At 60.3% G+C, this 17,324-nt stretch overlaps 2 protein-coding genes across 3 annotated transcripts; both read right to left on the reverse strand.

The window, feature by feature from the left end:
- On the reverse strand, positions 1 to 9,188 carry Keap1 (kelch like ECH associated protein 1). Of its 2 annotated transcripts, none has more exons than XM_042693570.1 (6): positions 9,118 to 9,188; positions 6,513 to 7,183; positions 2,996 to 3,681; positions 1,379 to 1,584; positions 975 to 1,151; positions 1 to 603 (listed from the first exon to the last, which is right to left on the reverse strand). In XM_042693570.1, the coding sequence occupies exons 2-6, from the start codon at positions 7,134 to 7,136 to the stop codon at positions 437 to 439; spliced, it is 1,860 nt and encodes a 619-aa protein (XP_042549504.1). In that variant the 5' UTR covers positions 7,137 to 7,183; positions 9,118 to 9,188; the 3' UTR covers positions 1 to 436. The 2 variants fall into 2 exon arrangements, with proteins under 2 accessions (XP_042549504.1, XP_042549503.1); XM_042693569.1 differs by lacking the exon at positions 9,118 to 9,188 and adding an exon at positions 8,751 to 8,835.
- A 4,347-nt stretch (positions 9,189 to 13,535) lies between these two features.
- Positions 13,536 to 17,160, reverse strand: S1pr5 (sphingosine-1-phosphate receptor 5). Its single transcript, XM_042693643.1, is given in 3 exon segments — positions 13,536 to 13,643; positions 13,645 to 14,881; positions 17,134 to 17,160. Coding segments are annotated over 2 exon segments (1,320 nt in total). The 5' UTR covers positions 14,857 to 14,881; positions 17,134 to 17,160.
- Positions 17,161 to 17,324: the final 164 nt, after the last annotated feature.

A 17,324-nucleotide genomic window follows, 5' to 3' on the forward strand; every position in this document is an offset into this window, starting at 1 on the left:
GTTAGTCTGTTCTTTATTTTCATTGGAAAGTTACAGGGTTACTTAACAAAATGTCACCAGGGACCTGGTGGCCTGGCAAGTCCAGGTCCGTCCTGGGCATTTAACTACGGGTCCTGGAGAGGCTTGGCCCGCGCAGCCTGGCTGGAGACCCTCCTGGGTCCTGTGGGGGGAACCCAACCATCACCCAGCAGCAGGATGGGAAAACCGAGGTGATCTCCGCCCCGGAGGGAGGGGCGGTGCCCTTTCCCCTGTGCCCCGCCCAGGCCAGCGGGAGGGCGGGGCAGGCTCCCATTGGGTTATCATTAGCGCAGAGACGTCCCAGGTCCCGCCTCGGCGGATGCTGATTGGCTCTGTCTTCTGTCCGTCTTTGTAGAAAAAAAAACCCGGGGGGCGGGGAAAAAAACCAACCACCCCAAGCTCGGCGCAGTGGGCGGGGTCAGCAGGTGCAGTTCTGCTGGTCCACCTGTTTCCGGCAGGGCTCCATGGTGACGGCCACGCCCACGCCGCTGCGCCCGGAAGTCATGCGCGTCACCTCGCTCCAGGAGTCCGTGTCTGGGTCATAGCACTCCACGCTGTCCAGGAATGTGTGGCCGTCGTAGCCTCCTGCGGGCAGGGCAGAAAGGGCAGTCATGGGACAATGGAAGAGCAAAGGCCTCCCAACCAGGGTAGGAAAAGCAACTAGGGCGAGGATGGGGTGGGATTCGGATTTACTGAGCATGCGTGAAGGCGGGGCCTGCGCTCCTGTGGGCAGGCCTTGTCTCGGGTGGGGGCGGAGTCCGCCCTCTTGACATGTGAGCCTTGCCCCTCGGGGGCGTGGCTTCTGCTCCGTGGGGGCGGAGCCTTGGCCCCGTGGGGCGGGGCTGCAGTCCATGGGCGGGGCCTGTGCGGCAGGAGGGGCTCTCGGGGCGGGCGGGGGCAGCCGTGTTCCTGGCACGGAGATGGAGGCTGCGAGCGCCCCCCGCCCAGGGCCTCACCCAGGACGTAGATTCTCCCCTGATGCACGGTGATCCCCAGGGCGCTTCGCCGGTGCTGCATGGGGGCCACGAAGGCCCACGTTTCCGTCTCCACATTGTAGCGCTCCACGCTGTTCAGTTGGTCCTGGCCGTCGTAGCCCCCTGCCGCGTAGATGCAGTTGTGCAGTGCGCAGACTCCTGTTGGGACCGCGTGGGGGTTGGGAGGGGAAGGTACCCGGCCAGCCGCCCGCCCCCTCCGCCCTCCCCTCCCAGGCCGCGCTGGCGCCGGGCGGGGTGGCTCGGGAGGCCGGAGGCCGGAGGCTCGTGAGTGGAGGCCAGCCTGGATTCCCCAGAAGCATGGAAGCGAGGAGAGGGAGGCTCGGGACCGGGGAATCGGCTGGGGTGGGCTGGGCGGCCCCGCACACCTGCGCCGCTCCGGATGGTGTTCATGGGGGTGATCATGCGCCACGCGTTCCTCTCCGGGTAGTAGCACTCGGCCGAGTTGAGGCGGTTGGTGCCGTCGAAGCCCCCGACGGCGTAGAGCAGGCGGTTGAGAACAGCCACGCCCACGCCGATCCTCCGGGTCAGCATCGGGGACACCAGATGCCACTCGTCCCGCTCGGGCTCGTACCTGCCAAGGACAGCAGGGCAGCGGTGACCCCAGAACCCCGGGATAGGGCGCTTTATTCCTGGGCCTCAGGTCCGGTGGCACGAGCCACCTCCCCCTCCCCCAGGCTCCTCGAAGGTGTCCCTCACTACACAGCCATGACAGGCGCAGGCCGGGGAAGGTCAGGAGTCAGCATTTGACCAGGAATCCCAATTCTAACAAGATTCACTAGGGCCTGGGTTGTTTTCGTCCCTGCCCGGATCTGACGTGGGGTGATCACGCATCTGGATCCAAACACGCATGCGCTCCGGGAGTTGCTAATGGTGTCCCTGTCCTTCCGGAAGCGGCCTGCTCAGGCGACAAGGCACCCCCAGCCTGCGCGCAGACCACATGTGTGGGGCCCTGGCACCACCTCCTCTCGTCCAGGCCTCGGGCTCTGCGTCCCACCAGTCCAGGTTCCTGGCATCACACTGGCTGAGGAGTGCACCTTTTTGGTTTGAAGGGAGAACTATACTGGGGTTTTGAACTCAAGGTCTTGCACTTGCCTGGCTGGTGCTCTACCACTGAACCACGCCCCCAGCTATCCTTTTGGTGGATATTTTTGGAGATGGGGGCCTCTTAGACTTCCCTGCCTGGGCTGGCTTCCAACTTTGATCCTCTAGATCTCAGACTCCTGAGCAGCTAGGATTACAGGAGTCAGCCACTGGCACCTGGCATCTGCTTTGTTTTGTTTGTGGTACTGGAGATTTAACTGAGTACTTCCTACTTGCTAGGCAAGTGCTTCATCACTTGAGTGACATTCTCTCACCCTCTTTGCTTTTATAAATTTTTCAGGCAGACTCTCATGCTTTGGCCCTGTCAGCCATGGATGACGATCCTCTATTTCTACCTCTAGAGTTTGTGGCCTGTCATCCTAGCTACTCAAAGAGGCTGAGATCTGAGGACCAGGGTTCAAAGCCAGCTCAGGCAGGAAAGTTTGGGAGACTCTAATCTCCAATTAACCACGAGAAAACTAGAAGTGGAGCTGTGGCTTAAGTGGTAGAGCACTAGCCTTGAGTGAAAAAGCTCAGGGACAGCGCCCAGGCCCTAAGTTCAAGCCCCACAACAAGCACCACAAAAACAAAAAACAAAAACAAAACTAAAATAAAAGGTATGGAACATGTGTGAAATCCTAACAAACTCAGGTCACATTTTTAACATCATTATATTGCACCATCTGATTAGCATACTGCACCATCTGATTAGCATAGCGTACCAATCCCCTCCAGAGTCCACAGAGCCCTTGGCAGGTTGGGTTCGAGGTCGAGGGCAGGAGTTTGGTTCCACCCAGAGCCCCCTTCCACTTCCTGCGGCGGGGGACAGAGGCAGGCGCCCTGTATCCGGGGCCCCACCCTTGGTCCCCGAGGCCGGGTGGGTGGCAGGGCCTGGCGCCTACCTCTCCACGCTGTTGTGGTGGATGCAGCCGTGGGAGCCCCCGACGGCATAGATGTGGCCGTCGATGACGCCGACCCCAATGCGGTTGCGCGGCACGCTCATGGGGGCGCAGGGCGACCACTGGTTGGTCATGGGGTTGTAGCAGTCCAGGGCGCTGGAGTCGGTGTTGCCGTCGGGGGAGTTGTTCCGGCCCCCGACGGCGTAGAGCAGCCCGCCGACCACGCAGCCCGCCAGGCCGCTCCGGGGCACCTGCAGGTCGGCCAGCCGCAGCCAGGTGCCGGTGCAGGGGTTGTAGGCCTCCAGGTAGCTGAGCGACTGTCGGAAGTAGCCGCCGGCCGTGTAGATGAGGCGGCCCACCTTGGGCGCGCGGCAGGGCACCACGGGCGTGGGCTTGTGCAGCGTGAGCTCCTGGAAGATCTTCACCAGGTAGTCCTTGCAGCGCGAGTCGGCGCGCAGGATCTCGCACTTCTGCAGCTGCATCTGCAGGAAGTGCGGCGTCAGCGAGTGGCAGCGCACCGCGCGCAGCAGCGCCTGCACGTAGTACCGGCGGTGCTCGCAGTCGTACTTGACCCAGTCGATGCAGGCGTGAAACACCTCCGACTCGCAGCGCACGTTCAGGTCGTCGCGGCTGATGAGCGTCACCAGCTGGCAGTGGGTCAGGTTGAAGAATTCCTCCTGCTTGGCCACCTGTGCGTGTTGGGGGGGAGGAGAGCTGGGCGTGACCCGGGGGCGGGGACCCGGGCCGCCCCCACCCGCTCGCCTTCCCCTGGATGAGAGTCTCATGGGTAGCCGGGCGTCCTAGCTACTCAGGAGGCTGAGATCCGGGCAGTGAGACTCTTCATCTCCAATGAACCACCAGGAAACCGGAAGTGGCGCTGTGGCTCAAGGGGTAGAGCGCTCGCCTTGAGCTGAGGAGCTGAGGGACAGCGCCCAGGCCCCGAGTTCAAGCCCCACGACCGACAAAAAACAAAAAGTCCCACAGACTATGGACTTTCCTGCCCGGGTATGCTTTGAACCACGATCCTCAGATCTCAGCCTGAGAAGCTAGGGTTTCAGATGTGAGCCACGGGTGCCAGGCTTACGCTTAGCTTTCTCTGCTCAAGGTCAGCACTCTGCCACTGAAGCTCCACCCCTAGCCTGATGGGTAACCTGAGAGTCGATAGGATCTGTGTAATGCAGGCTGGCTTCAAACTGTGATCCTCAGATCTCAGCTTCCTGAGTAGCAAGGCGAACATCAGTTTCTCCCAGAATCACAATTGCAATGTCTCTGGCAATATGAAGGAAGAAACACTGCACGGGCCAGTGGGGGGAGGGGCTGCTTGCTGCATCCCCTGCCTGGGGGCCTTGGGCAGTGGGAATAACGCCAGAGCCTTTTTGGACATCAGGTCGACCCAAGCAGTGGAAGGGGGTGGCAAGAATCCATCCACCTAAGCTGTCCTGGGCCATCCACCTAAGCTGGTCCGGGGCCATCACCGGAGGAAGCATCCCAAAGGCCAAGACTCCCAGCAGGGCCTGGAGGGCTGTTTCTTCCTGGGAGATGGGCTGCATCAGGAGTGGGCCAAGTACTCAGTAAATGCTTCTGCGGTTGGGGGCGTGGCTCCGTAATGGGGGCGTGGCCGATTGGGCAGGTCTCCGCCCTGGGGCGTGGCTCTGGGATTGGGCAGGGCTCTGCCCTGGGAGTGTGATTGGGCAGGGTCCTGGGGGCGTGGCTTGGCTGGGGGCGTGGCTCAGCGAGGCCAGGGTTGGAACCCAGGATCTCCAGCAAGCTGGGCTGAGCTCCATCCTCAGCTCAAGTAAACGCTAAGCACAGAGTGAACACCTCTTACCCGAAAACGCTTAGGAATACACTTGGATATTTATTTTTTTTTGTCGGTTGTGGGGCTTGAACTCTGGGCCTGGGCGCTGTCCTTCAGCTCCTCAGCTCAAGGCGAGGGCTCTACCACCTGGGCCACAGCACCACTTCTGCTTTTCTGAGTGGTTCATTGGAGATAAGAGTTTCACGGATTTTCCTGCCCGGGCTTTGAACCTCGATCCTCAGATCTCAGCCTCCTGAGTAGCTAGGATGACAGGCGTGAGCCACCCGCACCGGCTAGACTTGGGTATTTTTCTTTCTGGTTTTATAATATTTGCATATATCTTGAGAATGCAACTCTCAAATCCAGACACAAAGTTCCCCAGTGATGTCTCTCTTATATGCAAATCACGTGCAGGCAGACAGGCTGAAGCCAGCTTTCTGCACCACTTTTAGTGCTAACAGCACTTGGGGTTCACGCTGTCATCGCAGCTACTCAGGGGCTTGAAATCTCAGGATCCTGGTTCAAACCTAGCCTGAGAAAGCAACTTTATGAGACTCTTATCTCCAGTTAACCAGCAAAAAAGCCACAAGTGGAGCGCAGTGACGGCTCATCAGCTTTGCTGACAGCCAGAGACGGGGTAAGGTGTGGAATTTTCCACTTGTAGCAAGTCCCATCTTGAGGTCTGGATTCTTTCTGATTTGGGGGTCTGGAGACTGGGGTTACAAAACGGTGCGCTGTCCCCCTGAGGGCGCAGCCTCTCCTTGCTGACCTCCCAGAACCAGGGTTCCTTATAGATACATTTTTTTCTTTTTTTTTCTTTTAAAAATCTCCCCTGTTACTTGACAACTTCCTGAACTGAAAGAAAAGAAAGAAAAAGAAAATGAAAGCAAAGCAAGATGGGGGTGGGGCCGCTGGGCGAGGCTAGGTAGGTATGGTGCACAGCTCGGCATGGGTGTTTGATAAATCTGCTGACTGCAGATTCTGTGCACCCCAGAAGTGGGTCTCTGGCATGTTCACCCATTGCGTCTACACTCATCTCCTCTTCCCCCCATGTTGGTACCACATAGCCTAGGCTGGCCTGAAACTTTCACTCCTCCTACCTCTACCTCCAAGGGCTGAGATTACAGGCATGTGCTATCATGCCCATCTTTTTATTGCTTTGTTTTTGTCGGTCATAGGATTTGAACTCAAGGCCTACATGCTGTCCCTGAGCTCTTTTGCTCAAGGCTAGCACTCTTACCACTTTGAGCCACAGCTCCACTTTCGGGTGGTTCACTGGAAATGAGTCTCACCGGGACTTTTCTGCCTGGGCGATCCTCAGATCTCAGCCTCCTGAGTAGCTAAGATGACAGACTTGAGCCACCGATGCCCAGCTTAGGACAGTATCTTTCCTTCTTAGGTCTTTTGTTGTTGTTGTTGTTGGTGGTGGTGGTCATGGAGCTTGAACTCAGGGCCTGGGCGCTGTCCCTGAGCTTTTCTGTTCAAAGCTAATATCCAACCACAGCTGCACTTCAGGTTTGCTGGTGGTTCACTGCAGAGATGACTCACAGGGACTTTCCTACCTGGGTGGGCTGGCTTCCAACCGGGATCCTCAGATCCCAGCCCCCGGAGTAGCTGGGGTTCCGGGCGTGAGGCACCAGCGCGGAGCTCTTGCTGGGTCTGACCCAGTGTGTCCCCCACCCCCACCCCTCGTCCCTGCCCCTCCCCGCTTTCCTTGCTCACCTCTCCGAAGTGCATGTAGATGTATTCCCGGGCCCGCTGGTGCAGCTCGGTGCAGCCGATCTGCTCGGCGAAGTTGGCGATGCCGATGGCGTTGCTGGGGTCCAGTTGCTGGACCAGGAAGTCGCTGCAGGCGCGCACCACGCTGTCGATCTGGTACATGACGGCGCCGTTCATCACGTGCAGCACGCACTTCTCGCCCATGGAGATGGACGCGGTGTAGGCGAACTCGATGAGGCGCTCCATGACCTGCGGGTGGATGCCCTCGATGGACACCACCTCCATGCCCTGCTCGCGGAGCCCGTTGGTGAACATGGCCTTGAACACGGGGCTGGACGAGGCCAGCACCACCTTGTGGGCCATGAACTGGACCGCCGGAATGTTCTCGTACTTCACCTGCAGCGTCACGTCGCACAGCTGCTGGCTGAGCCGCAGCTCGTTCATGATGCCGAAGGCCTGCTTGGTGTGGTCCTCAAGGGTGTAGCTGAAGGTGCGGTTGCCGTCCTGAGATGGGGTCACCTCCGCCTTGCACTCGGTGGAGGCGTACATCGCGGCGTCCCCTGGGCAGTCCGTGCACAGGAATCGGCTGAGGGCCCCCACCCCACTAGGCTTGGCTTCGCGCTTCATGGGGTACCAGGTGGCCGGGCACAGTTTCAGCAGTGATACGCAGGGCTCTGTAGGAAGAGGACAAGGGCTGGGGTCAGGGCTGGGCCTTAGGGTCTAGCCTGCAACCTGGCAATCCATGAAAAAGCCATCTGCCCTTTCCTAGCTCATCAAACTCCTCTACAGCCTGCAAAACCCCATGTTAAGCAGCCCTTCTGCTCATCTACCTCTTCTCCTCAACTCTGTTCTACTCATCTGGCTACACTTTCCACCTGGGAGCACAGGCCAACTCTTGCCAGCATTTAAGAAGCATCAACGATGTAGGCAGGCATTGTGCCTGAGCACCAGGGACTGACTAGTAAAACTGACAAAACCCTGTCTGCCCTACTGGAGGTGACGTGGTGGAGGAAGGGAAAGACCGGAGAAAAGAGAAGAGAAATCAAGGCTAAGGGGAAAATGTCACAAGCACTGGGTCCTCTTCACATTTGTGGGCAGAGAAGGTAAGTTTAGAGCTGAGATGATCAAGAACAGATCAGAGTGTGGAGGGTCACATCACTTTTTTTTTTTTAAACCTTTGCAAGTGCAAAGGTCCTGGGGCAGAGAGAGGAGCCTGGAGAATCAAGGCCGAAGACCAGTGAGAAACACCAGGATGCAGGGGGCCCTCGCTGGAGACGGCGCCACGGCAAGCCGTGTGTTTTGAAAGGGGATTGAAGGGAAGATGGGCAAGTGGCTCCCCCAGTTTGCCCCCGCTTTGGGGGGGGGCCGGGCTCTCCTCTCCACGACACCACGTGTCAGGAGGCCGGGAACGTCGTCCTCCGGTGGTTCGCGGGGTTCCTGGGGGCCGCTGCGGGGCTTCAGAGGGCGGGGGGGCCCCAGACGGGCGCCCGGGCCCGGCCCCCCCCCCCCCCCGCCCCGCGCCCCCCGCGCCGGCCACCCCCCCCCGCCCCGCCCCGCGGCCAGCGGCGCCCCCGCCCCCCACGGCCAGCAGCGCGCATGCGCGGCGCGGCCTGCGGGCGGACCCGAGCCCGGACCCAGGCGCTGCGCCCCCAGCGATCGGCGCCCGGGGCCCCGAGCCCCGCCCGGGACCGGAGCGCGGGCGCCTCGGGACGCGGGGGGGGGGGGGCTGCGGGCCGGGGGGGGGCTGCGGGCCGGGGGGGGGAGCGCGGGCCGGGAGGGGGGCTGCGGGCCGGGGGGGGGCACGGGCCGGGGGGGGGCTGCGGGCCGGGGGGGGGGGCTGCGGGGCGCGGGCCGGGAGGGGGCGCGGGCCGGGGGGGGGCTGCGGGCCGGGGGGGGGGCTGCGGGGCGCGGGCCGGGAGGGGGCGCGGGCCGGGGGGGGGGGGCTGCGGGGCGCGGGCCGGGAGGGGGCGCGGGCCGGGGGGGGGGGGCTGCGGGGCGCGGGCCGGGAGGGGGCGCGGGCCGGGGGGGGGGGGCTGCGGGGCGCGGGCCGGGGGGGGGGGCTGCGGGGCGCGGGGCGGGGGGTGCCAGGGCTGCGGGCCGGGGGGGGGGGCTGCGGGGCTGCGGGCCGGGGCGCGGGCCGGGGCTGCGGGCCGGGGCTGCGGGGCGCGATCGCGGGCCCCGCCCGGACGCGGCGGCGTCGCGGCCTCCGCGGGGCGCGGCCCGGCCGGCCGCCGCACTCACCCCGCCATGGCCGGCGCTCGGGCTCCGCCTCCGCCCCGGCCGCGCGGCCCGGCGCCTCCATCGCGGGCGGGGGAGGGGCGCGGCGCCGTGACTAAGCAGCCGCCCGCCGCCCTGTCACAATAAGAGTCCCCGGCGGCGGCGCGGGGCGGGGCCGGCGGGGGCTGCGCGCCGTGGGGGCGCCGGCGGGGGACCCGGGGGGAAGGGCCCGGGGCAGGGACGGCACCTTCGCCCCGCCCCGCCGCCAGCCCGGGGGGGGGAGCGGCCCTGGGAAGGTCGGGAGTCCGGGGTTCGAGGCCCGGCCCCTCCCCCCGCGGCACCGGGATTTGGGGGCCTCCCCCGCCCCCCGCCCCCCGCACGCGGCGCTCACCGCGGCCCCGCTGGGCTTCCGAGGCTTCCCTCCGGGCTCCGCACGCACGCACGCCCGCCCCGCCGCTTCCGGGGCGCCCGCGGCCGGGCCGGGGCGGGGCGGGGCGGGACAGGCCGGGGCGGCGCCGGGGCTCGGGGCGCCGCGGGCGGGGCCGGGGCTGCGGGGGTCGCGGGTGGGAGGAGGGGGGGGAGGGCCGCCCCCCCCCCCGGGGCAGGTGTCCCAGGCCAGGACCTTCCATCCCCACCCCTGCCCTGCCCCGAAGTTGGGGTTGTCTGTCTGTCTGTCTGTCTTGATTTTTTTTGTCATTCCTGGGTCTTGAACTCAGGGCCTGGGCACTGTCCCTCAGCTCCTCAGCTCAAGGCGAGCGCTCTACCCCTTGAGCCACAGCGCCACTTTCGGTTTTCTGGTGGTTCATCGGAGATGTTTCACGGACTTTGCTGCCCCGGCCGGCTTTGAACCGCGATCCTCAGATCTCAGCCTCCTGAGTAGCTGGGATGACAGGCGTGAGCCACCCGTAGGCCCCTTGAGACTCTTACCTCCAATTAACCACCAAAAAGCCCAATGTGGAGCTGTGGTCCAAATGGTAGAGCACCAGCCTTGAACCAAATAAACCAAGCACAGGTTGGAGGTCCTGAGTGCCAGCCCCTGAACTGGCACGTGTGCACCGCCTGAGCACACACACACAGCACAGCACAACAAAAACCAAGTGTGGGGCTGGGAAGGTGGCTCAGTGGTAGAGCGCTCGCCCTGAGCAAATGAGGCGCCCAGGCCCTGAGTTCAAGCCCCAGGACAGGCAAAAGAAAAAAAGGAAAAGAACTAAGTGTACTGTCATCAGCATCTAAACACAAATGCAAACTCAGAGGAGAGAAAGGCCTGACCTCACACAGGGCCTCTGCAGCGCAGATCTGGGGGTCCCTTGTCCTATAGGGGCGCAGGCCCCTCCTGCTTAGTAAGACACTCAGTAAGCCAGGTGCAGTGGCTCACTCCTGTAATCCTAGCTACCCAGGAGGCTGTGATCTGGAGGATAACAGTTCAAAGCCAACCAGAATCCTCTCCAATTAACTAGCAAAATACTGGACTGGGAGATGTGGTTCAAGTGATAGAGCACCAGAAGCAAGCCAAGAAAGTGGGAGGCCCTAAATTCGAACCCCACTATCCCCTGGACCCATGGGGCTGAGGTGATTCAGGGTGTTCAGAGTCCTGGCTGGCAGTCTAGGATTAATTAAGCCGCAGTTCCAGACATGCCCTCTAGGGGCGCTTCGGCACAGCTCATGGAGGTACGCTCCTGGCCAAGACGACTTGTAACTCTCAAATCTAATCTGTAGGCCTGGGAATGTGACTTAGCGTGCTTGCCTGTGTGGACGAAGCCCTGCGTTCACACAGAAAAAGCCAGAAGTGGTGCTGTGGCTCACGTGGTAGAGCCCTAGCCTCGGGATACAGTCCAGTGCTGGGGGTGGGGAGGGAAAAACAGGGAGGGAGAGAGAGGAAAATAAAGGAAGAAAAGACTAAGGTTTTCTGTATTTACCTTCTGCCTTTTTTGGTGCCAGTCCCGCGTTGGAAACTTCAGGCATGCTCTCTGTCCCTTACCTTTTTTTCCATTGAAGGCTAGAGGTAGTGTTCTCTACCACTTGAGCCACAGCTCCGCTTCCAGCCTTTTGGTGGTTCATTGGAGATAAGAGTCTCATGGACTGGGGGGGGGGGGGAGGATGGGGGGGAGGCTGGGAAGGGATGTGAAGGATAAACAAAGGAGGAGGCTGCAATGCTTGATAAGAAATGTACGCATTATCCTGCCCATGTAATTGTAACCCCTCTGTACAGTGTGTTCACAAAAAAAAAATAAAATAAAAAATAATAAAAAAAAAAGAGTCTCATGGACTTTCCTGCCCAGGCTGGATTTGAACTGTGACCCCCAGATCTCAGCCTCCTGCGTATCTAGGATGAAAGGCGTGGATCACCTGCACTTAGTGTGAGGATGCGGTCCCCTCCCCTCTCCCGTGATGAAATTAGTGCTTTCTCTTTATTCCAGAGACCGGATCTCACTAAATAGCTGAAGCTGTAACCTAAAGGGGTCTTAAATTCACGAGCCTCCTCCTGAAGCCCCAGGGCTGAGATTACAGGTGTGCACTGCCACACTTGGCATGAGTACTCTCCCCAAGAAGAGAACTTTGCATCAGAGGCTCGCTCTCACCACCCTGTGAAGGCAGATACATTGGCTGTGGGGTTTGAGCTTCGGGGCTCCCTGCCCTGACTGTGTAATTCCCAGCTTCGAACACTGAGGGAAATACCAAGAAACGTTCAGCTACCCAATTCTGCCTGTTGGGGAGCCCCCAGTCTCTTAGGTCAGCCCTTGCTAAGCCAACAAGACAATACCTAGTGGTTCCCACCTGTAATCCCAGCTACTCCGGAGGCTGAGATCTAAGGATCACATGGTTTGAAGGCAGACCTGAAAGAAAATCTGTGAGACTTGTATCTACAATTAGCCAGCAATAGTAGTAGTAGTAGTGATACAGGAAGTGGAGCTACGGCTCAAGCAGAAAAAGCTAAGAGATGGCTTGAGGCCCAGAGTTCAAGCCCCATAACAGACACAAAAAGAAGTATAAAAGGGGCTGGGAATGTGGCCTAAGTGGTAGAGTGCTCGCCTCGCATGCACGAGGCCCTGGGTTTGATTCCTCAGCACCACATACACAGGAAAGAGCTGGAAGTGGTGCTGTGGCTCAAGTGGTAGAGCGCCAACCTTGAGCAAAAGAAGCTCAGGGACAGTGCCCAGGCCCAGAGTTCAAACACCCAAGGATTGTGGCGCACGCGTGCGCGCACACTCACACACATACATTACATAAAAAGGAAGGCAGACATTCACATTCAGGCCCTTTTTAATTTTTCCCCACAGAAAAGTTGGAAATTTTCCCCAGAAGCCCCTCCCCCCCCCACACACACAGCGACAGCAATTCCAAAAGGGAAACTTGGGTGCTTTTTTCAAATGAATTTAGTATATATATTAAAAATAAACATGTCTTCTAAGTTCCCTTTCACCAATGGAAGCAGAAGATGGAGTGTGCCGAGAGCTTTCGCTTCTCCTGTGAGATGGAAAGGCGCCTCATGGGGTGGCTGTCCTGGCAGGGAGCCAGAGCAGCGCCTCAGGCTCGGGGAGCTTGGGGTGGGGGTGTCCCCCACGCACGTGGCCGGTTAGGGATGGGGTCCCAGCTGGTAGAGCTCCTCTCCTCCCTTCCCTGTCCGAGACCCGCCGGCAGGTGGCGTGCTGCAGCCTCAAGGCCAGGCCACAGGTGCCCTGTCCTAGCCTGGGCCAGTGGGTGGCTTAGTGGTACGGTGCTTGCCTGGCGTGCAGGAGGCCATGGGTTCGATTCCTCGGTACCACATTTGAAAAAAAAAAAGTCACTCAGTAAATCACAGCTTAAGGGATGCAACCGGGGACTCACTGGATCTGACAACACTGGAGCTACCTGGATCTGACAACTGGGGTAAGAAAGTCACTCTGCAAGGGCATGACTGGAAACAGTAGCCTCAACTATGAATGATAAGCTGTGAGTGCTCTATTTTCTCATTGTGTGTGTCTGAATTCTGGAGCTTGATCTCAAGACCTGGGTGGTGTTGTCCCTGCACTTCTTGGCTCAAGGCTGGCGCCTTACCACATGAGCCACACAGCTCTACTTCTTGCTTTTTGCTGGTTAATGGAAGATAAGCACCTTACAGGACTAAGTTGCTCAAGCTGGCCTTGAACCCGGATCCTCAGATCTCAGCCTCCTGAGTAGCTAGGAGGATAGGCCTGCTCTCCTTCACTTCTCTACAAGGATCACGGGATACCTAGGAACGCCTGAATCAGGGCAAGTCCCTCCTCTGCCTGGGAGCCATCATAGTTCCCATCATTTAGAGTAAAAGCCAAGGCCTTCCTTCCCACACCTTGCACAGTCCTTCCCGTCATCTCCCTTTGCTGCTGCCTCAGGCGCACAGACACACAGACACACACACACACACACAGATCCTTATTTCCATCCAACACATACACACATTTCTGCTCCAGGACCTTTGCACTTCTGGTTTCCTCACCGTGGAAAAACTTTTTCTTGAGGTGTTCCCAAGACTGGGACATTTCCAATTGACGATTCACCGTCTTACACCAGTCCAGCACTGGGGAATGGTCTCCATTATCAGATTGGGTCTTCCCCTGGCCCTCCAGCATGAGAATTCTTCCAAGGTGAAGGTTTTTCTCTGTCCAGGCTACTATTATTGTAGGTTTGGGCCTTGGCTATCGTTTCCTACAAATTCCTTTATTTAAAAAAAAAAAAGGAGAAAGTCTTGGGTAGGGGCTGGGAAGGTGGCTCAGTGGTAGAGCGCCTGCCTGGCGTGCCGGAGGCCCTGGGTTCGATTCCTCAGCACCACGTGAGCAACAATAATAACAATAATCATAATGACAGTAAAGTCTTGGGGGTGGGGTGTGGATGGGGTGGGCGTCCATGGGTGGCTGGCTCAGGGGCCCGGGCCCGGGGGGCCGTGGGGACCCCGGGGGTTCCCGGTGCTGGTGGTGGAGTCGCTGGTGTCCAGCCCGTCGCGCTGGGGCGACGATGGCGCGCTGCGGCCCGAGCCGCCGCCGGGGCCCAGGCTGAGGCCCTGGGGCGGCGGCGCGCCCGAGGCCCGGGTGGCGCTGCCGGACGGGCGCCGGGAGCTGCCGGGGGACCCCGCGGGGGAGCCGCGGCGGCGGCGGCCCGGGCGGCGCCCGCAGCACAGCAGGCGCAGCAGCGCGCGTCGGAAGTCGCGGTTGGTGAGCGTGTAGATGATGGGGTTCAGCAGCGAGTTGGCCATGGCCAGGCCCAGGAAAGGGTCGGCCTGCAGGAGCACGGGGCAGGCGCGCGCCGGGCACGCCACGTCGAGCAGCAGCAGGAGGAAGAGCGGCAGCCAGCACAGCGCGAAGGCCAGCAGCACGGCGCTGAGCGTGCGCAGGAGCGCCAGCGAGCGGGGCGCCCGGGCCGCGCGCGCCGCCGCCGCCGCCGCCGCCGCCGAGGCCCGCGCGCCGGCCCCGGGCCGCGCAGTGCGCAGGCGCCGCGCGTTGGCGCGCACCTGGCAGTAGATGCGCGCGTAGAGCGCGCAGATGGCCCCCAGGATGGCCAGGAAGGCCAGCACGCAGAAGAGGACGTAGGCCTTGGCGTAGAGCGGCAGCACGGTGGAGCAGGTCTCCAGGCGCCCCAGGCAGTTCCAGCCGAGCGCGGGCAGCAGCCCCAGCAGCAGCGACGCGCCCCAGGCGGCGGCCGCCAGCGCCAGCGTGCGCCCCCTGCCGGCGGCCGCGGCGGGCGCGGCGGGCGCGGGGCCCCGGCGCGCCATGGTCAGGTGGCGCTCCAGGGCGATCGCCAGCAGACTCAGCACCGACGCGGCCAGCGCCACGAACACGCCGCCTTCCCGGGCGAACCAGAGCGCGGGCGACAGCCGCAGCGTGAGGGGCCCCGACAGCAGGATGTTGGTGGCGTAGGCGGCCCCGGCCAGCAGATCGGACAGCGTGAGGCTCCCCAGGAGCAGGAACATGGGCGCCTGGAAGCGCGGGTGACGCCCCAGCACCAGCAGCACCGCCAGGTTCTCCAGCACGATGACGGCGCACACGGCCAGGCACACGGCGGCGTCGGCGCGCAGGCCCGCGCCGGGCTGGTAGCGCGCCCCGCGGAGCTTGCCCGTGTAGTTGTAATGCAGGACGATGACCTCGCTCACCGGCGCCGGCCGCAGCAGCCCCGGCTCCATGGGCCGCCCAGACCCCCTCCCCGGGCTGCGGAGAGGACAGGGGCAGGGTCAGAGCGGCTGATCCCGTCCCCCGATCTCCCCTGCACCCCCCTGATCCCCCCCAAAAAAGGACTGCCCTGAACCCCTGTGCTCAGGGAGGGGGGGGGGTCCCAGGACGGTTGTATTCCTAATTATTTTTTTATTTTTGTTTTTGGTGCCAGTCCTGGGGACTGAACTCCAAGCCTGGGCGCGGCCCCTGAGCTTTTTCACTCAAGGCTGGCGCTCCACCACCTGAACCACAACTCCACTTTCAGACTTTCTTTTTGGAGATAAGAGGCTCAAGGACTAGCCAACCCCAGTATCATGGCTTACGGCCAGAATCCTAGCTACTCAGGAAGCCGAGATCTGAGGATCAGGGTTTGCAAGTAGCCTAGACAGGGCTAAGTCTGTGAGACTCTTTAGTCCCCACTCAACTGCCAGAAGTAAAAATTTAAAACCAGGAAGCGGAGCTGTAGCTCAAGTGCCTGGGAGATTCTTACTCTCCATGAAACTACCAAAATAATAATAATCAGGAAGTGGAACTGTGGCTCAAGTGGGAGAGTGTTAGCCTTGAGCAAAAAGGTCGTGGGTAGAGTTCAAGCCCTGAGTTCAGCTTCAGGACAGGCTTGAAATAAAAAAAAAAAAACATCTCAGGGACTTTCCTCCCTCAGCTGGCTTTGAACTGAGTCTCTTGTGCATAGGATCACAGGCATGAGCTACTGGTACCCAATTTAAAGGGTTCTGGATAAAAGTAGGTGATCATGGAGCTGAGACAAATAATAACAGGGTGACACACAGTCCCATTAAAAGTACACTAATAACACAGCAAGAATGTCTATCTAGACATGTACATTACAGATAAACATAGCATGACTATACACAAAACACAACCAGCCACAGAAAAGGACAAATGTAGGGTCACGTGACAAAGAACCCCATGAACACACAATAGACAAAATTAAAACCGCACATCTTAACCAGATGCTGGTGGCTCATGCCTATAATTCTTCCACTCAGGAGGCAGACAGCCAGAGGATGGAGGTGTAAAAAAAGCAAGACAGGGGGCATGGCTCAAATGGTAAAGCACCAGCCCAACAAACTGGAGGGAATATGTTCAAACCTCAGTACAGGCAAAACAAAGTTATAATGCAGTGCTTTACCAAATTTAGAGAGAGGAGAAAACATTCACACAAGGACAGACTGACGGACACAGACCAACCCAAAGACAGTAGTTCAGTCCCACAAAGGCTGGCTGTCACACCCATAGGCACAGGCCATAATTTCACAGGTTCTACCCACATCCAACTTGGGGCTCAGCACCCCACACTGCACACCCCTTGTTACACATAAGGTTTTTTCCTGCTAAAACCCCTGTGAGAAAGCTGGTGTTACCCACCCACTTTACAGAGGGGCAAGAGACCGAAGTCTCATGCTGACAAAGAGGAACACACTTGTCATCAAAAACGTAACACAAGCCGGGCACCGGTGCACACACCTGTAATCCCAGCTACTCAGGCTGAGATCTGAGGATCGCAGTTCAAAGCAAGCCGGGGTAGGAAAGTCTAACAGACATTTATCTCCAGTGAACCACTAATATGCCTGAAGTGGAGCTGTGGCTCAAGTGGTCACTAGAGCAGCCTTGAGAAAGCTTAGGAATAGCGCTCAGACCCTGAGTTCAAGCCCCGGAACCGGCACAAAATAGATTTCAGGGCTCTGGAGATGTAGTTGAGTGGCAGGGCGCCTTGTCCGGGCTGAACTAACTTTGGCTTCTAATCCCCAGCAAGAGAAGCACACAAAATAAACCCAAACAACAAGAAATAGCATACTTGTCACCGGGTCCCAAGGGATGGGGGGGAGAGGAGAGAGAGAGAGAATGACAGAGAGAGAGAGGGAGAGAGAGAGAGGGAGAGAGAGAGAGGGAGAGAGAGAGAGGGAGAGGGAGAGACTGGAAAAGGGATTTTTCAACACACGGCCAGGGGCAGTTATAGCGTACATAGGCAGGTTCAGGGATCACAGACAGACAGACAGACAGAGAGACATTACACCGCGGGGAGAGGGTGGTGTCTGTACCAAGACCTTTGCTCTGATCGTCCCGGGACAGGACAGGACGGAGGGGGACCCCTAGATCTGCCCCCCACCAAGGAGCTCCTGTAAAGAAAGGGCCGTGGGCCCCGCAGCGAGCGGCCTGGCGGAGTCTTCCCAGCCGGGGATACCTGCTGCCCCCCAGGCCGTGACCCCCGAGGGCCCCGGGACACTCACCCCTGCGCCCTGGTCCTGCGCCCTGGGCAGCCGAGTGTGCCGCCGGGGGTGGGGCGTGGGGGAGTCGGGGCGCGGCGGGAGGGGCGGGCTCCCGCGGTCGCGGGGGGGCCTCCCCTTCCTCTGGGGTCCGGGCACGCGGCCCCGAGGCTGCCAGCCGGTGCCACCCGCCGCGGCCCCCGGAGAGCGCCCGG

This window comes from Dipodomys spectabilis, unplaced genomic scaffold (genome assembly GCF_019054845.1).
Source record: "Dipodomys spectabilis isolate Male_0828 unplaced genomic scaffold, ASM1905484v1 ptg000173l, whole genome shotgun sequence".
Taxonomy (NCBI): Eukaryota; Metazoa; Chordata; class Mammalia; order Rodentia; family Heteromyidae; genus Dipodomys; species Dipodomys spectabilis.